The following is a 21,837-nucleotide window of genomic DNA, read 5'->3' as shown; positions in this document are numbered from 1 at the left end:
ACTCTCTCTTAACAACAACAATAAAAAACCCAAACCCACTGCCGTCGAGTCGATTCTGACTCATAGCAACCCTATAGGATAGAGTAGAACCGCACCATAGAATTTCGAAGGAGCACCTGGTGGATTCAAACTACCAACCTTTTGGTTAGCAGCCATAGTAGCACTTAACCACTATGCCACCAGGGTTTCCACTCTCTCTTAGGTACATAAAAAATGACCCATTTATAATCAAGCTGGTCTGCTTTGTGCCCTTTCTTCCTCCTACTGAAATATAAACCCATTTCTGCTTGGTGTGCACAGACTAAGGCCTGATGAACTTTCTGACAATTAAATCATGTCTATTTGCTAGCTATTTTTCCTGAAATGTGCTAACCTTGCTTAAAACACACACACACACACACACACACACACAGTTTCCTCTTTATAAATATCTAATTTGTTGGGTAAGATTTAAGCTACTTTTTCTGCTTTAAATTCTGCTGTGTAGACTCTAGCAGCTGCCTCTATAGTAAAGAAACAAGCTTTTCTTTCCACTAAAAGAGAAAATTAGGATTTTAACCAGGTATCAATCTTTTTTATCAATCTTAGCCATTATATACATACACATATATATATATAATTAGGCTAATAATTTCTATTGGTTTAGTCCTAAAATAATGGTATGTAATTAACCCTTTCCATCCAGAAAGTTTTGGAAGCACAATGAAACTATGCCCTGTCATCAGACCTAAGAAAGTGCTCAGATGCTCAGATGTGTGACCGGACACTATGGTTGTGTGCACTGTATGGCCTCCACTGAGGAGGGTGATGTAAAACACAAAGGTTAGTACTACCACGTGGCCATCAGAAAAAGCCCATGGGGTTCCTGGATATGAAAAGGCAGATTCCATAAGGTTTTTAAGAGGTCTGAATTAACTTTTCCACAGGTGACAGCATGTGGCAGGAGGTAGTGTGAATGATGCTCAAACTTGTCATTGCCACACCAGTTCCTGCCCCTACAGGCTGACTGCAGGAGATGCTTCCCAAAGATAGCCATCTAAGGAGCTGGTGAGTGACACTCTCACTTCTGCTTGCCAGGAGGAGCTAAAAGCAAATACCACAATCTGTTGTTCATCATCTTTTTAAGGTGTGTTAAGATGCCTCGTTATCCTTTTTTTTTTTTTTTTGAGGGGGTGAACTTTTATAAAAGTGTGTAGGGGATGAGTGATCTAGACACAGTTTACCCAGATCCAGGCATCAGGGAAAAGAGAGTTTCCAAGTTAATCCTTAATCTTTCTTCACTTCTTCTAACACTCCCTCCTTTCCCTCCAGCTTTTATCTGACTTCTTCTGGAGCTATCTGGAATCCTTGGATTTTTTTTATTATTGCCTTCAAAAGTTAGTCTTAACAATGTCCTGGGAAGGTCAACCCAACCAATAAGGACAGAGCTCTCTTCATAAAACCTTACAGATTACCAGTATTTGGATGCAATAGATAACACAGTTAACATAATGCAAATAATATTATTTCAAAGAGAGGAGAAAACTGAGATTTCTAAAGAAGATGGTGTTCTCACTGCAAAAAACATGGTTTTCTTTTAAGTTTTTTGGCCTAAGAAGACTGCTCTTATAGGCTGGAAGGCAAGATAGCTCAAAAAAGTATACAAGATTTAATATTTAATTCCCCTTCTGGTAAAATAAAATGGCTTAGGTGTTTATATCATACTTCCCGATTTTCACTGGTAGAATACCCCCGGGAACTATTGCTTTATTTGGCTTCTTGATAGCCTAGATAATCTGAGGTTTGATGAAAAAACACTGGTTAGATTTAGAGAGAAAATTTTGGGTTCCTTGGGTAAAGGAGCAGAGCGGCTGAATTGGTAAAGGAGACTTCAAGTTTTCTTCTTCAACCTGCTGTCACTCAGACTAAGTGCAGTTCGCAGTGCCAGCGCTGACACTGCTCCTCTTTCTAAAAAGCCAACTGCCTACCCTTCAGGGGGACACCTGAGAAAATCTGCAGAGCAAGAGATAAGACTGAGTGGGAGTTCTCTTAAGTGGTCTCGGAGGTACAGTGAGCCAGAAAGTGACACCAAAAGAAGCAAGTAGAATCCAGGCTGCGGAAATGAACACCAAAGGTTCTCATAGAGAAGAGGATTGATTCTACGACCTTACCCTAGAGGAAATAAGAAATAAGGAGTCCTAGAACACAGGGTTTAGGGATCCAAGTCAAATCTACGATCTTCTGGAGGCTAGCCTCTTACCTGTGCTCTGGAAGGAGTTCCTGGGTGGTGCAAACAGTTCAACACTTGATTACTAGCCAGGCTGGCAGTTCAAACCCACCTGGGGGGATCTCAGAAGACAGGCCTGATCTGCTTCTGAAAGGTCACAGCCTTGAAAACCTTGTGGAGTAGTTCTACTCTGCACATATGGGGTCGCCATGAGTTGGAATCAACTCGATGGGAACTAATAACATGTTCTAGAAATGACCTCATCCTTCCACTTTCTCTCTTCTATGCATGCTCTTTTAAAAAATTAAAAGTTATTCTTACTCTACTCTTTAAGTAGGTCTGAATAGCTTATCTATACATGATAGAGTCAGATATTTCAGAAAAGGCATGAGTCTTCCATTTAATTTGTAGGTTAATACACAAATGTATTATGTCATATGCTCCAATCCAGAAGTTTTAGAGGAACTTCAGTTTTTGTTTAAGATTGTTGCTGTACCTTCTATTGAAGAAAAATGAATGATAGCCATTACGAGGAGACTCTGGTGAGTCTGAACTAGATAAAAACTGTTCAGAGAAAGACTTACTTTCATAGCTTTTATGGCTCAGTTGGGGGCAGTAGATATTGTGAATGAGACACTGGAGCAGAAGGGGCTAAAAGCTGCTCGGAAACGAATATGAAGACAGCAGAGGTAAGAGGAACGATTAGCTAGACGGACCACAGTTTTAAAAACACCCCCCAAACAAGAAGCAGGCTCCTGCTTTTCTTGCCTCTTGAAATTCTTCCATGATAATCTCATCGCTTGAGTGCTGTTTCTAATAAAAGAATAGAGTGACGATCACCATTTATTCATATGGCAATGGTGGAAAGGGACAGGAACCAGGCTGGTTTTGATTTGTGAAATGTGGAGGGCTCTCAAAACACCAGAGACTAGCTTAGAAAAATCCCCACAAAAGCTTTTAACTTTAAAGTTATCAGAAGTTCAGGAAGGCACATAATTAAAACCAAACTCCTTGGTCCAAGTTTAAAATAAAACCGTGGCTCTGGAAAGCTGGGCCTAAGGGAAAGGAATGAGACCAAGTCACATGTCTACTGCCAAGGACAAAACGGGGGCAACTCACGCTCCTTTGGAGTTAGGGCCTGACCCCACAGTGATGGGAAAAAATCTCCTATTTACATTTTCCTTGAAGAGCGACTAACCAGAAGGAACATTTTATATTTAATGTTCTTGTGCGCCAGCGGAGCCAGGAAAACAATCTGAGCTATTCTGGGATGGCCCACGGAGAACTGGCCTTCCTCTTCAATGTTCTCAGATTAATGACTGATAATGACCAAGCCAATGAAATGAGTGTGGCTGTAGCAAGGGTCCTTCAGATTTTGAGGGTCATTGAAAACCTAATCATTATCTGTGTTAACTGCAAAATAATATAATTTATAACTTTTTGTGTTTTAAGAATCTTTATAGTCATGGGACTATATGTTTAAGAGAGACAAAGGTTTTCTAGCCTTCTATCTCCAGAGAAGAGTGCCCTTCATAAATCAAACAGATGGGGTTCTTGGGAAACTTTAAAGGAGACTCTAGTCCTGGTAGTGTAGTGGTTAAGAGCCTGGCTGCTAACCAAAAGGTCAACAGTTCGAATCTGCCAGCTGCTCCTTGGAAACCCTACGGGGCTGTTCTACTCTTTCCTATAGGGCCAGTAAGAGTCAGAATCGACTCCAACAGCAAGTGTGGTTTTGTTTTGGTTATCAGTCTCTAGCTTTGTTTGAACTGGATCTCTCTGAGCCTGTATTGCCACAGTAATATATTTGGGGATCCTGAACAACTTGGAAATACATACAAGGGTAGAAAAAAAACCTTCAAGATTTATGCAGATGTGGTATTAGAGGACAGGGGTGATGAAGCCTGTATTCGTTTTCTATTGCTGCTATAACAAATTACCACAAAGCGCCTTAAGACAATACCCATTTTATTAACTCACAGTTTTACAGGTCAGAAGTCCAGCACGGCTCTGCTGGCTTCTCTGCTTAGGTTGTCACTAGGCTAAAACCGAGGTGTCTGCTAGCTGGGTTCTTATTTGGAAGACTGGGGCAGAATCTGCTTCTAAGCTCATTCAGGTTGTTGGGAGAATCCAGTTCCTTGTGGCTGTAGGTCTTAGGTCCCTGTTTCCTTGCTGGCTGTCAGCTAGCGGATGCACACTGCTTGTAGAGGTGCCCACATTCCTTCTCACACGGCCCCCTCCATCTTCAAATCAGCAAAGTCACACTGACTCCTTTCCACACTTGGAATTTCTCTGGCTTCCCCTTCTGCCATCAGCTGAGAAAGCTCACTACTTTCAAGCACTCACGTGATTAGATCACCTGGCTCACCTGGAAAATTCCCCTGTGTTAAGGTCAACTTTGCCATATAGCACAACATAATCATGACAGTGACAGCTCATCATGTCTACAGGCTCTGGGGGGGTAGGCTGGAACATCTGTGGGGGGCCGTTTTAGAAATTCCAACTATCACAATGATACTCCTTCAAAAAAAAAAAAAGGTCTAGTTTATAACATCTGCAAAGTAAGCAATATATATCGTACATGGCCTCTCAGCTGCAGTTGGGTGATTATATACAATTAGAATTAGAATAAAGCCAAAAGCACTGCCTTCGCTGGGAAAGGTTGCATCCATGTGCGTGGATGTATGTAGGTGTCAGAGAGTACACTTCTGGCAAAAGTTAGCTTTTAAGAGCAAATATTTAATCACAAATACTTTTACCATATTCTATTTCTTGATTTTTCTTCACCAATTACTAAATACATATGAAACAGAGACAGCTAAATAGGAAAGTCAGGAAACATACCACTTACCATGAGTTTATATTATAAATATTTCTGAAAAATCTCATATGCCAGATTGGAACTACCCTATCAATTTAATATTGCATGTAGAAATGAGATCATATAATGTCACCTCATATATTTTAGTAAAACTCACTCATTATATTTTAAAAGAAAAATCACTAAGTTCATTAAATGACATAAAAAAATATTAATAAGTTCATTAAATGATAGAAACAGACTCATCTTTTGTTGTACCTAAAACATTGCGTGGAACCTACTTGTCCGTATATGTTACCTAAGTATTTATTATCAGAACTTTATAGCTTATATTTTTCTATGCAGGTCTGTACCTTTTCTCTGTAGATATTCCCAGCTTCTGAAAATTTTCTAGAACTCACAAAACTAATCTAGAAAAAAATGTATGAATATACTAAGGCCTCCCTAAAATATCAGAGGCAAGTCATTTTATCTTTAAAGACAAGGCATAAACTCTTGTGATCCATAGATACATCTGCAGACTTGGGCATATTCTCTACCCAGCCTTTCACACACTGCATACTACACATGTTGAAAACGACCAACAGGAAAATGAGGAGCTCTAAACCTAGTGGCTCTGGCATAGTGGCTCTGGCGTATGGGACACATCTCTCATACTTAACATTTATTTTTATTTTCCGCATAGGGTAGGATTTTAGGTCCACACTGGTATGCACAGCCACCTGAAACATAGTAGCCCATGAAATATATTCAGAACAAAACAAAAAAACCTCAGTGAACATATAAGAAAAGGCTGATCACATCCCCAAAAATACTGGTAGTAAATTCCGCATATAATAAGTCATAAATTTAACAAGTCCCTGTTGTTGTTATTGTTGGATGACGTCAACTCTAAATGACAGAGTAGGCCTTAAATCTCATTGCGTGACTGAGTTTCATTCTTTTTCTCTAACTCAGTTTCCAGGTTTCTCCTCATTACTCCGTCAAGGCTCTTTAATAGATGTTACTGACTACCTTTGCACCTCTTTAGGCAATAAAAAAAAAAAAAAGGCTTCCTTAATGGATTTTTTTATATGGTAAATGTCACCGTCTAGAAACCTATTTGGGTAGCAGTTAATTTTAATTTTATTTGGAATAGGCTGTGAATCAAAGCCTTTGTGAAGGGGTTAGCAAGACTTTCTAGACCTCACTTTTCAAGAGGAAATAAATACCTGGGACTTCAGTAACGTAAGACTTCATTACTAAGTAGGTTCCACATAAAGTCAGTGATTTCCTTTGTTATTAAGTCTTCTTCTGTCCCTACAGAAACCAAAATATTAACTCACATATTTAGGATCCATAGATACACTTGCGAACTGCAATAAACAAGAATCTGAATTGCCTTGGGAAGATCTATGATTGATCTTCATTTCATAAATAGGATTACCTAGTGTGTGGCTGACTCCTTTCCAGATGGTCAAATGGGATATGAGCAGAGAGATCAAATCTTAAATAGGCAGTGGTGTTCATACCTTGTATTTACGTAGTATCTGTGTTTGCCTAGCTCTGTGAGTAGTACTTAGAAGAATAAAAGACATTTACAGAAATCTAAGACATGGCTCCTTGACCTCAGAGAGGTCTTCTTTGTGGAGGCATGCAAAGAACACCTATAAAACAATTAGAGAGTAATGCAGGAAAGAGATCAATTGAATGTAATCAAATACTAGACTACCTGGTGCACACAGTAAATAAAAAGGATAGCCAGAAAAGGTAGTGAATAGCAGCTAGTGTTTTTTTTTTTTTGCATCCTACTAGATATATCGCCCTTGAGTTTCAAAATGAGTAGTCACAGAAAATGAAATTATCATGTGCGATGTGATGAAGCTGGGACCCTGCTACGGCCATAGTTTCCCAAAATGCTACTGGCAGCCCTGAAAGATGAAGACTGGTGCTTTCTTCGATTCTTCCATTAAATATGGCCTTTTATACCCTGTTTGGACCTTGAGTCTTCAGATGCACAAAGCTCTTTGGATTTAGGGGGCTAAACCACCTCCCAGAGCAAGACAGGTATTTTACAAATGTAGCCCATTCACAGTTTGTTGGTTTATTTGCCCTTTTGGTGGGGAAAGGGTCCCTGAGATAAGAAAAGCCTTAGTAATCCAGGCCCTCCTAATTCGGAGCTTGTTATAATTTAACAGGTCCTGAGTTGAAGCATACCTTTGTACCATCTGTTTAAGAATTATTTACAAAGAAAATTAATAGCATAAACAAAATAAGAGACATGCTGTATTTAAAGGATCCATTTTTGAGCCCTTACAAATGGCTTTAGAGTATTTTCATACAGTTAATACACTCACTAAAAATGACTCTAGCCAACAAGATCAAAGGGCACAGAAGATTCTTTCGCAAAGCAATAAGCCAGTGCTTTTGTCATAGATACTTAAAAATAATAAAACTCTACCTATTTAAAAATGATATAAAATTCTGACTTTTTACTAATTTAGTTTTGTCACTTCCTATATTATTCTCTGAAGTTTTTCCTCCTTTAAAATACATTTTATTGTCACCATCTCCCTTTTCAAATCACATTCAATAGTCAGGGATACTGGCAGTAATTCAGGAGCTATTTAGGTAATGGAGGCTCAGTAGTTTCCCTGGAGCAGCTACACAGCTTGGTGATTAAGACCAAGGCTCTGGGGGTCAGGTTGCTAGCTCCAGCATTTACTAGTTGTATAATCTTAATTACTTAACTCCTCTTTGCCTCAGTGGCCTCACTGGTAAAATGGGAGTAATGAGACCCAGTGCATAAGGTTATCGGAAGCATTAAATGAGACAATATCTGTAAGTGCTTGGTATAGAATCCAGCATATAGTAAACGTTTTATACTTGTCAGCTACTGATACTAACACCGTTTTTCCTATTTTTCCTCTCTTTCTGTCTCTTTTGTCTCTCCTTGGTCCTTTGGCTGTGCCAATGCTTGTTGGCTGCAAAAGCAATAAAAGCACAAACAAATTCCTTAGCACTCAAGTACAGAGTTTTTATTATTTGTAGATTTTTATTATCCGGGCTAATTCCTACTTACCCTTTCTAACCTACAGACATTTAAGGTTATTATTTTACTGTCTAAATAATTATATCCTCTCTCAGGTAACCAACTGTCTGAAATTGATTTTGGAAATGCATACAACGATATGACAAATCCTATACGAAAATGTTGCTTTTACAGTTAACCATGAAGAGGTTGAAGTTCAGACACACTTTTAGTCTCTTTATCCAATCGTTTTATTGGTACAGCTCCCTGCATTGTGAAACCAAAGAAGGTTGCTGGGTTTCGGAGCTGTGATGAGAACTCACACCCCAGTTGAGGATAACCACCACCTATTACATTTTTTTTTTTATTACATTATAAGCAGGTCAAGAACAGACCCAAAAAGAGGCTGGAGAAGAATAAAAGACTGATAAAATCCAACTCTAATCATTTTCCTTTGGCCTTCTGATGCTAATGAATGGTCAGGGCACCCAAACACTATGAGATTAAGAAGAAGAACTAGAACACAATGCTGAATAACCTGGGAACATTTAGGAGGGGAAAAATCCCTGTTTATACAACTGGCTATGCACTGAAAACAAAACTAGAGCCCAAACACTTAACCAACTGACCCTTAACTGACCTCCTAAATTTCTGGATCCTTTGAGAACAGAAACTTATCACTGTAACATAAGGTTGACTATAATAGCACCAAACAAAGAAACAAGATGTACGACCTGCTGTGTCTCCCACATGTGACTCCGGTGTAACTGGACAGGAAGGAGACAACGGAAGCAGCAGCAGTACACCTCCATCTGTTGGCTGTTACTCCTCCAATGTGCTACTCTCAGTTCTTATGCTACAACTATCCCTTAGACAATCTCACCAAGCCTATGGCTTCAATTGTAAATATCAACATTTTCAGCCCATAGTTTTCTTCTAAGCTTCAGACAAACTACTTTCTGGATGTCACTCCAAAGTACCTCCAACTCAACATATCCAAAACTGAAACCATTTCCCCACTCTACATCCCTTCCCCTCCAGTCTGCCAACTCAGTTTTTTTCATACCATTTTTTACCACGTCACATAAAGACCTGGGAGCCATCCTTGAGTCTGCCCTCCAACAGGTTCACCTTGCCCCCATTTTATTAGTTCCCTAGTCTTGTCAATTCTACCTTCTAAACAGCCAAACGCTTCTCGGTATTGCCCTGAGAATGTCTTACTGGTCGCTTCTCATCTGGAATACTACAATCATGGGCCAACTGATCTTAGTCTTCTCTCTACAATTTAGCCTCCATAGCTTCCAGTGTTATTTTTTAAATATGCTAATCTGATCACAGTAACTTTACTGTGAATCTTCAATTCTTTTTCTACAGGATAATCTCAAATCCTTGGAATGGGATTTTAAGCCCCTCATGACCTGGCCCCTGCTGTCTCCAGTCTCATTTCCTATTACACTCCTAAATATTTTTTTTGTTCTAACCACAGTGATCTACAGCTCTCAAAATAATGCCATACTTCCCTTTTTTTCTTTGAAGTGTGCTGTTTCCTTATTCTTTGCCCATCTAGCTCCTATTGTTCTTGAAAAAAGAATCAGGCTAATACATTTACCATTTGATTGACCTCCTAAAATACCCCATACCTACATATTTTTATTAGAACATCGCTTATTTATCTCCCTGATTAGATCGCCAATTCCTTGAGGGCAGGAACTGTGTCTTTTCTGATTTCCAGTGTTCAGTATGGGGCTACATAATAGGTGCTCATGGAATTTCAATTGTGGGAGGGTTCAAAATGGGGCAGGTGGCCTTGATATCCATTTATAATGGAAGCATAAAATCAGAGGGATGAGTAGGCCAGGGTTGGCATCTATGTGCTGTCACCCAGAAACTCCAGTAAAGGAGCTGATGTCTTCAAAACTCCCGGTTTCTCTGGTCAACAAATTGAGACTTCAGTTTCTATCTGATCCAACTCTATGTAGGACAGGCCTTAACTAGCCCAGTATCTATCCAGGATTCATGTAATGGCTCCAGATGGGGGAATTACTTTTATTCCCACAGGCTCTACTACTCTTGCTTTATTGACTTCCTTGAGTGAGATATTAAAAAAGATACACTATTGGTTTCAATTAGAAGAAAAAAAAAAAAGTTAATAGATTGTACCCTTAATTAGCACTGTTCATACAAATACTTCCCATTCCATGACAATGGATTATAAAGTTGAGTAAAAAATGGGCTCCAGACTGATAGTGTCCTAGATGCAGTATCAGACATTCAGAGGATAAGATAATATACTAAATAACTGTTCGATGGTTGCCAGAGGAGGACACAAAATTCACATGAAGAAGGATTACCAATATTGACAGTCTGGAAGGCCAAGAGGCAGAATGCTCCCTGTGAACCAGAGATGCCTCATAGACAAGCTCTCATGAAAGCAATAATCCTTTATCACGCAATTGTTTATCAAATGTACTCTGATTAAAAATTAGGACTGGTTAAAAAACAAACCAAGCTGGCTCAGTGTTTTCTTTATGTATGTTAATGGTTGGGGCGAAAAATATTATTATGTAAAATCTTTGTATTTTCTGCTCAAACGTTAGTCCTGAAGGAGTAGCAATCCAGATTAAATGGGAAAATGCAACTGATCTTGTAAATGCAAGTCAAATCCTTTTACCACAAATACTGTTTCAATGAAAACGTGCCTAATTAAAACATTCCCAGGGTTCAGCTGATGGATGACACACTTGTTTCAATAAGTATTCAATATAATAATCAAATGAGCACTGCAAAATAATTTGGACATTCTCTAGCATTTGTTTTAGTCAGACATGACCTGTATTGAAAACTACGTTGATAAATCAGCAAATAATAAATATTGACCAAGGATTACCTGACTCTTGCTTTCAAAGCGATTTATAAATGTTATACCATCTAAATTGAATACTTTTAAGTCATAGGGTTGCTATGAGTCAAAATCGACTCCATGGCAGTGGGTTGGGTTTTTTGGTTTTTAAGTTAATAGAATTTACAAACTCTAGACTCAACAGTATACAGTGATGAAAAAGCAACAGCCAGAGGTGTTTAGTGTATTTGTTGTTCAGAATTTTTTTTTTATGTTGGAAAACTAATGTCAGCTTCTCCTGGCATCTCATGTTGTACTTGCTTCATGGTGTGAGAACAGGGGCTGCACCTTCAGATCCTCATAAGTAACTGTCAGCTGTGGTTCCCACAGATGTGAGAGTGAGTCTGGCAATTCAGCAATTCTGTTACTAAAGCAGCTCCCCAACTTTTAGAGACAAAAGAGATAGTGAGCTACAGTGAAACTTTTAAAGCCAAGAAAAGTGGTTAAAAAATAAAATAATTAGGAGCCAACAGAGACCAAAACTGCAATATTAGGAGCATACCACTTACAACAGCCGTTCTCAATGGAGATATGAGTAGGGGATACCAAAAAGATGGATGGATGTTTTCTCTGTTGAAAGAGAGGGGTGTATTTTTGGGGGGGAGGGCTGTGTGGTAAAATACACACAAAACATTTGTCATTTTGGCCAATTCAGAAACATCAATGACATCCACCGCATCGTGCAATCATCATCGCTATTGGTTTCCAAGTGTTTCTTATCACCCGAAACAGAAACTCAGCGCTCCTTAAGCGACAACTACCCATCTGCCCTCCTCACAGCCCCGGTAACCACTTATAAACTCTGCCCTCCTCACAGCTCCGGTAACCACTTACAAACTCTTGTCTCTGTGCATTTGCCCATCCTAGATATTTCATGTAAGTGAGATCATACAATATTTGTCCTTTTGTGTCTGACTTACTTCACACAGCATAATGTTTTCAAGGTTCATAGTGTTGTAGCATGTATCAGAGTATCATTTCTTTTTGTGGCTGAATAATATTCCATTGTATGGATAGGCCACATTTTGTTTATTCACGCATCTATGGATGGGCACTTGGGTTGTTTTCACCTTTTGGCTATTTTTAATGATGTTGCAGTGAACATTGGTGTACAAGTATTTGAGTCCCTGCTTTCATGTCTTTTGGGTATATATGTAGGAGTGGAATTGCTAGATCATATACAGTCATTCTATGTTTAACTTGTCGAGAAACTGCCAAACCATTTTCCACAGAGGCTGTACCATTTTACGTTTCCATCAGCAATGGAAGAGGGTTCCAATTTCTCCACATCCTCACCAAGGCTTGTTATTTTCCTTTTTTTTTAAGCCATCTTAGTGGGTGTGAAGTAGTATCTCATTGTGGTTTTGATTTGCATTTCCCTAATGACTACTGATGCTGAACATCTTTTTATGTGCTTATTAAAACCAAAAAACCAAACCCAGTGCCGTCGAGTTGATTCTGACTCATAGTGACCCTACAGGACAGAGTAGAACTGCCCCATAATAGAGTTTCCAAGGAGCGCCTGGCGGATTCGAACTGCCGACCCTTTGGTTGGCAGCCGTAGCACTTAACCACTACACCACCAGGGTATTAGCTGCCTGTATATCTCCTTTGGAGCAATGTGTATTGTTGTAGGAGTTCTTTCCATGTTCTGGATATTAAACCTTTATCAGATATCCGGCTATGTTCTGTCATCCTGTAGGCTGTCTCTTCATTTTCTTCATAAAGTCCTTTGATGCACAGAAGTTTTTAATTTTGATGAAGCCCAATTTATCTATTTTGTCTTTTGTTGCTCATGTTTTTGGTGTTATATCTAAGAATTCATTGTCAAAAACTAGGTTCTGAAGCTAATATTCATCTTGCCTTTTGTTTTCTTAAGTTAAAAACTGAACCTGTTTGAGTTGCAGTTTATAGACTGCCCATACTGCTTCTTGAATGTCTGACTAACAGCAAGGTGTTAAAAATATTCTCCCCATGTGAATAGCCATTGTTTTAGATCATTTTGAGGACATTTTCCTTATATGGAAACATCTAGTACTTAGTTCCTTTAACAACATATACAAAAAAAAAAAAAAAGATCATAAGCTTTTAAATCCTGGCTCTAAATTTCAATCCTGTTTTGAAGAATATAAATCTCTAGCAGAAAACTATATGTATACATGTCACAGAGGCTGGGAGTAGGATAGTGAGAGCACTGTCTTGACCTTAACTCTGAAATGCACACAGAAACTTCCCTGTATCTTTACTTTCTGGCATCTTTACTATAAAAGGTCCAAGCATTTCTGCCTTTAAGAGAAATCTGAAGACCCTGTAGCTCACAAGGTTCCGGGCCCTGTGGGGTCCGTAGTCACACAGGATATGCTTTGGCTAGAATTTCAGAACCAGGTCTGGGAGATTCAGTTGTGGCCTGTCAATTCCCTCCCGTGGTCTGTAGACACAGTCTTCCTCCTCTTGTAATCTCAGTTTCCAGAACTCCATCATGTCTGAATTTTGGACTCTCACAGCTACTCAAGCTTTAAAATGTCATCTTTGACCCTAGCATGTCTTTAACCTTGACTTTCAAATATTTTGACTTGTACTCCAGCATTGCTGATGAATACAGATTTCAGAGTCAGAGAAACCTGAGCTTGAATCATGACTCTGCTGCTGGGCACGCCACTTCTCTTCTATGGTTCTCAGTTTCCTCATATGTAAAATCGGAATAGCAATACCCACTTTTCAAGGTGGCTCAGGATTAAATGAGATAATGAAAGTAAAGGGCTGGCACATGTTAGGTATTTTGGAGACAGTGCTCATGTTTTTCTTGTATGAGACTCATTAGAACACTGTTCCCCACCTCCTGATTAACACCAAAGTAGCGATGTTAACCCTGGTGGCATAGTGGTTCAGTGCTAAGACTGCTAACCAAAGGGTCGGCAGTTTGAGTCCACCAGGTGCTCCTTGGAAACTCTATAGGGCAGTTCTACTCTGTCCTATAGGGTCGCTAAGAGTCGGAATCGACTCGATGGCACTGGGTTTGGCTTTTTTTTGGTTAGAGATGTTAATCCCTGTGACTATCTTTAAGCAGCAGCCAGTTACAATCAGGCATCAGAAGCCATATAAACACAACAACAACATCAGAAAACTAGTTGTTAAAGGACACCCAAAATTAGTTTTTAAAGAGTACTCTAATTAGTCGGGACATGAAAGGAAAAGACATAGGCTATAGTGGAATTTTAGTTTTATAGTGACTCCCAAGTGTTAAGAGCCTCCAAATTAATCTTGCATATCTCTCACTCTCTCAAACATTAAAGTTATAAGCAACATAATGAAACATGAGTCGTATATGAAAAATCAACGTTCTCTACAGCATGGTCTCAAGCCATTTGGACACTGGAAGTTGGTTACAGTAAGCTGATGATATAGTGGAAATCCACAGTAACTGACCACTAAATTTGGGAAGAAGTCTCTTATTAAAGCCATCCACGTTTGGTTTCCTGTAATCCAATGACACTCAAATTCTCTCCCACTGTGACCTCTGTCTAAAAAGCCGGGGGGGGGGGCGGTAAAGAGAAGGGTGAAGGCAGGAAGGGTGGATGGCAGCTGTTAGGACAGGGACAAGAAAGTAGTACCCAACTCTAAAGGAGAAATGGGCTCAAAAAGAAAAGGGGAAAAGGAGGATAGTCACTAAGAAGATATTTGTTGATTGCTCACCATATATCCTGCATGGCTCACCTCTATGAATACAGAGGTGAGCAAACATTAACAAGGGGTTCTTTACGCCAAAAGATACTGCTGCTAAGTTCTATCAAACTTTTATCAGAGGGGAGGAAGCAAAGGGAAACACTAACCAAAGAAAAGGTTCAATTTTGTGGACTTCAATTGGTAAACATCAAAAATACCCAACAGCTGCTACGGTTCCTTGGCAAGGTACCAGCCCAGGTGTGGAAGAAACACTCCTGAAACTCAACAATAGTGACATATACATTGGAACCTCCTTGAGCCCTCTCACAGGAAGACCTTACGAACGAAACAGCTTCATAACAAAATTCTTTTTGTATTTTGGTAACTAAACAGACCTGGCTGAGGTCCCAGACCAACATGCCATATACCAAATTCCACTACGTGGTAATTTACACCGTGAGAAAGGCACTGAAAAGGGATATAAAACGATTCAAAAGAAAAAGAGTAGTCTATTCCAATTTCTTGCAGATTTTCTCCCCACAGCCAGTACCTTTCCGAGGAGCCAAGGCTCCCAAAATAAGGAAGCTATGACCTTTCCTCTTTTTACTCTGTATATATAGGTATACCACGACTCACTTCCCCTAAGAAGAAACTGCTGCCATGCCTGCTACCTAATATGCTCATCAGGGCTTCTCCTTATTTGCTATTGGTAGCAGTTCTTGCTTTTGTCAGCTTCCTGCAGAGGAAGACCCTAAATTAGATGCAAACGTTCATATACAAATTACTCCAAAAGAGGCATTCACTAAAGAAAATGGAGAAGTCTCAAGTGGATCTGCCTAAGGATATCACAAACACCTCCGTACAGCTGGTTGTCCACGGCCAGGAGCTATTTCTTTGGCTTTGCACATGAAATTTACTGGTAGTACTTAGTGACTGAGGAGTAAAACTGTAAGTGATCATAATCCCTTGCTCATTTTTTCTTTTCTGTCTTTATTGCTCGCAGACAGACATGCAAAACAAGCACAGGCAGGTCTTTCTCATATACACGTGTACCAAAACACTTAGGCAGAGCTTGCACGTAACTGAGGTTTAATGTACATAGTTTCACGGCTTTTTGGGAGCTTTTCTCCTTGAAACAGTGTTGACCCATAAAACACAGGAAAGGCAGCAACTAAATAGAGCCAGAGAAATTAAGAAAACCCTGTAAAATATAGTGACAAGGATGCTAAAATCTTACTGTTAAACAGTCTATAACTGATGGTTAAAAGCTAGAAGACAGGAACTGCAGTCTGACGTGTTTGTCTGCTTTTACATTAAGTATTATGAACCATAACCTTTTGCAGAGAAGCTAAGAGTCTTTACTTGCAATTTCTTTTTTCCTCTACTGATTCCCATATGTTTTGAAATGCCTTTGCTCTAAACCTAACCTCAAATCATATACATATATATACACACACGCACGTACACATTCTCTACCTTTGACAGGACTATGAACATACGCAAATAAAAAATGCTGCTTACTCGGAATGTCTTGGCAGTCGGGGAAGGAGATGCTGGGGGAGAATCAGACTGTGATTTCCTATTCCGAGTGAATTCTTTACTTCGGGTATATAAAGAGGACATGGCTCCTTAGGATGTCGATAGACACTCAACCACTGGATTCTTCACACAAAGCTGGGAAACTGCCCCTGTAGGTTACCCTCACAGAATCTTTCCTTTTGCGTTGATGCAAGATGACTTTGAATAGAACTAAATAAAGGATAAAAGCCACCCTGTAAATTATAGTCTTGAGCTCTGAACCAGTCCACAGTTAAACAGAGTCTGAGAGGCGTGTTCCATCAATATTTTCAATTCAGCTTCAACCACAGTGTTCAGGACTGGTAGCTTAAGGTGGAGGGTGTTATGCTGAACCACACCTTTATGTCTCGATTGGGTCCTGGATTCTCCCAAAAGGACACTTCTTATTGAGGCTTGCTCCCCAATAAAACCTGAGTCTAGGCTCCCGATGACACCAGATTAAATCCCAGAGGAAAAACGACCTTGGATCTTGCCGGAGACGAGCCTGGGAACAACTACTGCCACTTTATCCAGAAGGAAGAAATAGAAATCCTCTGGAAATCATGCTGTCCTCCCTTAGCTTGACTCCACAGGGCTGTAAGGGCTTTGGAACTGCAGTGATAAACTCAGGTTAAGCAACTTAAAAAACAAAAACAAAACAAAAAATATATATATATATAAATAAGGAACCAAGAGTTCACGAGAAGGAAGCAGTCAGAGGAAGTCAAGTTTCCCTGAGTCCTCCCAGACTAAGCTGGTTTTTACATACAAACACTCACAGTCATACACACATCTTTTCCCCTCCCCTCTTCTATTTTCTGACATTCCAAATCCCTATTCGCTCAGCAAGGAATGCTGGAGAGGAGCCAATGGCAAAGATTCACTTTCAACTCAGGATTCGGGTTGCCACTTGTAGGAGGAAAAGAAAGCCTGCCAGCTTCTAGGAAGAAAGGGAGGCTCTTTGGGGGCATGCCCGGGGCAAAGCCCACCAACCTTTTGGTGTCTACTGCCTCAGAGGAGGCAGCCGTCTCAAGGGCTGATTTCTCTGAACATGTTCCTAAGTATGAGAAGAGGAATTTTTCAACTATTGGATCTCTTAAGTAACAAAGCCCAGACAGACGCATCAGTCAAAGCACCTTCAGGGCCTTTGTGCTCAACTTTAATGACATGTCATTCCTGCGGCACCATGAGGAAGCCCAGCAAGCTGAAACTTTGGCCCACTGCGAAGGACGCTCTTTATGCATTAAAGCCTTAAGTATGCAGCTTACTGGAGTCTTCTAGGATGTTACAGTCAGGGGAGAACAAGACAGAGAAGGGGGCAGTGCAAGTGAGGGGAAAGAAAGAAGGGTCGGAAATGAAGAGAGAAAACAGACAATAGTGGAAGCGTGAGACTACAGGACTCCGGGAAAACTAACAGTTAAAAAGAAAGCAATTTCTTCCTTGGTGTTGAAGGACTTTGGATTTGGCCTTGGAGAAACACCTCAAATTTAATCTTTTGCACTGTGTTGTCATCACTACAGCATCCAACATTTCGAGGCCAAAGACTTCCTGAGCCAGTGGGTTGATCCCAAAGTAACAACTCCCTTCTCTCTAGACTCTTGGAAATTCCGTCCTGCCCTCCCTTTTCCACATGAAAATGTATACTTTTTCCTTCAAATCTTCCCAATAAGCCATTCTTTCTCCGCTAATTGTCCTGATATCTCCTTTATTTCTATAATCAGGTTTATGAAGCTCAATCAAGGGAAGCAATCAGCTACTTGGGGGGTGGTCTGAAGAATATAGGTTGAGAAGAGTTTAGAAAGGGGTCCTGGTTCATTTGCAATCTAAAAAACTCCTCAAGAAGACCGATCAATTCTACCACAAACCAGAACTATACTGCGTCTCAAAGGCCAATTATCTTGGGGACTCAGATCTATGAACCTTACATTATGGGTCCTGGTTACACAGATAATCTCATCTGGTAAGAGGGAGTCTTTCTCCATTAGAGTCCTACACTTAGAAAATAAATACTGTTGTAAAGCTAGACAGCAACATTCCCAAAGCAAGCATGATTCGTTAGGGAAGGATTAGGATATATTTTCAACATGAAGAACTAACATCACCCGGTTACATTACTTCTTAAAGGGATGGAAAGGACAGATCTGATCAGCCACAGTTTCCTGAGCTGTTTCTATAAAGTTTAGATAGTGATTTTATACGGCAATTAAAGAGGGAATGAATGTAAACCCTTATTACTCCCAACTGGCCTCTTTTTCTCTATCTCATCTCTACTTCTAGGCAGTACTAACGATGGTAAACTCTTTCACATTTTACAAAGTGTTTTAACATACATTATCTCACTGATCTCAGTCGTGCTGAAAAATACATTCCTATTGTCTAACAGGGGCATTGGTGGTTCAGTGGTAGAACTCTTGCTTTCCATGCAGGAGACCTGGGTTCGATTCCCAACCGATGCACCTTGAGCGCTGCCACCAACCGTCTTTCAGTGGAGGCTTGTGTGTTGCTCTGATGCTGAACAGGTTTCAGTGGAGCTTCCAGACTAAAGACAGACTAGAAAGAAAGGCCTGGTGATCTACTTCTGAAAATCAGTCAATGAAAACCCTATGGACCACAACAGTCTGATCTGCAACCAATCATGGAGACGGTGCAGGACCAGGCAGCATTCTGCTCTGCTATGCATGGGGTCATCGTTAGTTGGGGCTGAATTGATGGCAGGTAACAACAACATTATCTTACGGACAGGAAACTAGGGTTCTGAAAGGTTAAATGACTTGGTCAAAGACATACAGCCAGTAAAAGAGGAGCAAAACACAACTGCCTGTGGAATAAGCTTCGCTGATTAAGGTGAAGTAAAAGCAGATTGGAGTAGACCCACCAATTCAAATCCTTCAGAAAGATTCTGGGTGTTTGAGGCACTCAAAGGAACATGTCAGAAATATAGGGACAAAGATAAATTCTCCAGAAAGTTAAATCTAAGCTCTTTAATTCATTGCTCTTTTATGTATTTACTTTTTTCCTCATTCCAGCCAACAAGCATTTAGTTTCCTTTCTTACTCAAAAGACATTAACCCCCCTATGAACACAAAATAATCCTCCCCACCCCAGTGAAAATAAGAACTGAATAGAAATATCCTTGGCTATTTTTTTTTTTTATAGCTCTGTGTCTTTCAGTTATAAAGAGAATCCAGCTTTCAGGTAGTACACCACATTTCCAGTTCCATTCCCAAATTAGGGATCCAGAGATGAAAACCATCTACATTTTTGTTCACTCCTGCCTATCATAAATGAAAACATTCTTGGCTAGGGCATACACATTACTACTCAGAAGGTTGCCTAATCAGACAGGCTTTCTGCTCAAAGACAATTGGCATGAAGAAATATCTGAGGGTAAGAATCACTCCCTTCTTTGCTTCCCAGGAGGGGGTTCTCCAGTTGATGATTCAGCCTGTTCTTTCTTAGCAATGAGCTTTGCAAACAGCCACTTGTTTAGAGCATAATTTATTCTTGCAAGCAGGATAAAATGTTGGGTTCGTCTGTCTTACTTCTTCCAGGTAAGACAGAGTAAAAAAGTCTAGAAGCTTTAGGGAGTTATTTATGACTGAATTAGCGTTCTGCGTACTTAGCTCAATAAAAAAAAAAAAAAAAAAGCCTCCAACAAATATAAGAACTTTCAAATAAAGGGAATACATGTGCTTATTTATCTTTAAGAGCACACACATCAAATGTGTGGGCAAGCCAATAACATGTCTCATGATCTGAAACCTGAGCACCCACTCTCACTGATTCAACTCTCCCAAACATAGTAGAGGAAGAAATGAACCAGTTAATGCATTACTATCTTTCCTTTTATGTTTTAAATCAAGAAAATTAAATAACATGGTTTAAGAGTGATGATGTTTGGTGAAATGCCCCCGCCCTCCCGCCCCGTGATGATTCCTGAAGAATAAAAAAAAAAAAGTCACCAATATTCAATCCAATATTTACACTGCTTGATCAGTTAAATCTGAGAACACTGTAAGAAGTCATCATTTATTAAAGAAAATTTAGGATTTGATGGACAAACACCACTAGGAGCCAGGAGAGAATAATTTTTTTTTTTTTAATCACAGTTGATACAATTTCAAAAATCATCTCTACTGTCAGACTGTCAGTTTCACCTTGCAAACATGCAGACTACTCATACACACCCTGAAAATCCTTTGTGTGGTCTATGGCATGAATGAGGATTTGGCAAACGTCACTGAAGGGCTTTAACTAGAGGAAAGTACAGCCCTTACTAGCATCTCAAGAAAGGAATGTTTGGAATTTCAAGTCACTTTCGCCTCAGAGAAGAACAAGGCCTCTTTGCCCCCCAAACAAACTGACAATTCAGTATCAACAATGTCCATTACTATCTGAAGAGGGAAGTGTTGGTAGCTACCTCTGTTTTCCTGATCTGCAAGCATATTACATTCTGGGCATCAAACATGCCACATTTACTAAGTTCACAGAAAAACACTTTGTTATTCTGCTTGCTGCTTTTGTCATTCAGCAGAGACTATTGGTCTGCAGAAGGGATGCTGATAATTACCTAAGACAGATGAAAGTGATTTAAAAAAAAACAAACAAATGAGCTTCATCTAGTAAAGCCTTTGAGCAGGGTGAGGACTGAAGACTATATAAGGAGAGAATGCAAAAGCACAGGTGAGGAAACAGACAATTTAGAATATTATTTGCGTTTTGGTTCAGAGCCAAACTGATTTTTTTAATTCCTGAGGGTAGAGTATACAGATATAAATATGTGTGGGTAGGAACAGGGTGGGCTATACCTGTAAGACTGTGTACCAACTACGAACAATTGTTAAAAATAATCTGCATACTCTATTAGCTTATAAACCTCCAGAGGCTTTCTCTTGGAATTGGTCACTTTTAAAATCAAAGTTATCTAAGAGCAGCTTCAGAATCCGGTATAGTCTCTATCTATACCTTTCAAGGAGCCCTAGTGGCACAGTGGTTAAGAGCTCAGCTGATAAGTAAAAGGACAGCAGTTCAAATGCACCAGACATTCCTTGGAAATTCTATGGGGCAGTTCTGCTCTGTCCTATAAGGTCATTATGAGTCAGAGTCGACTCGATGGCAATGAGTTTTTTCCACCTTTCAAGTTCTTTTATTTCAAAATAAAATAAAATAGAATAAAATTCTGGAGCGCTCCTGACTAAGTGGATCAGAAAAGGCACTCCCTGTTAACACTTGTGAATACCAGAATTGAGCCTGCTTAAGATAAGAAAAAAAAAAAAGATACAAGATGCTTAAATCAATAAATGTTGTACAGCTTTAGCCAGAAACTGCAGACCTAGGCTTTTTTTGAAGGGGCTCTATCATCTAGAAGTGAAATCTCGAAGATTCTAGTTTGGCCCAGTGCCAAAAGGATCCTCTACCACTGCCCATGTTATCAAACAGAAAGTGTAGGAGGGCTCCTTCTGGAAGGTGACATGGCTTTCAAACCACAATGTCTTCATGGTCCAAAGGAGATCCTCAATGGTTTTGGAAACATTACTTGATCTTTCAAAAATTCTTCTCTTTCCTGCAAATCAGTATTTTAGTAGCTGAGTTTATAAACTTCTGAGTAAGTACAATGCACAGTATTTTAGTTCAGATTTAGCGAAGAAGGTGGTAAGTCAAGTATCACCAGTTAAGAACTACAA

General features: G+C 39.7%; 1 protein-coding gene and 1 non-coding gene across 7 annotated transcripts in view; one reads left to right on the top strand and one right to left on the bottom strand.

Moving 5' to 3' along the window:
- Positions 1-21,837, bottom strand: part of PPP1R12B (protein phosphatase 1 regulatory subunit 12B) — a 266,457-nt gene that overhangs the window by 32,179 nt on the left and 212,441 nt on the right. The window contains exon 1 of one of the 6 annotated variants that reach the window (XM_049858431.1): positions 16,118-18,496. The exons of 4 other annotated variants lie outside the window; for them this stretch is intronic. In XM_049858431.1, coding sequence (XP_049714388.1) covers positions 16,118-16,219 — 102 coding nt within the window. In that variant the 5' untranslated portion in view covers positions 16,220-18,496. Of the gene's footprint in view, positions 1-16,117; positions 18,704-21,837 lie in introns of those variants that run through there. One more of the 6 variants, XM_049858426.1, reaches the window with a different exon arrangement.
- Positions 18,539-18,609, top strand: TRNAG-UCC (transfer RNA glycine (anticodon UCC)). Its single transcript has one exon. It is a non-coding gene; the product is annotated as a tRNA-Gly (tRNA).

Source organism: Elephas maximus, chromosome 18, assembly GCF_024166365.1.
Source record: "Elephas maximus indicus isolate mEleMax1 chromosome 18, mEleMax1 primary haplotype, whole genome shotgun sequence".
Lineage (NCBI taxonomy): Eukaryota > Metazoa > Chordata > Mammalia > Proboscidea > Elephantidae > Elephas > Elephas maximus.
The sequence above is the reverse complement of the archived record's forward strand: the minus strand, read 5'-3'. Positions and strand labels throughout refer to the sequence as shown.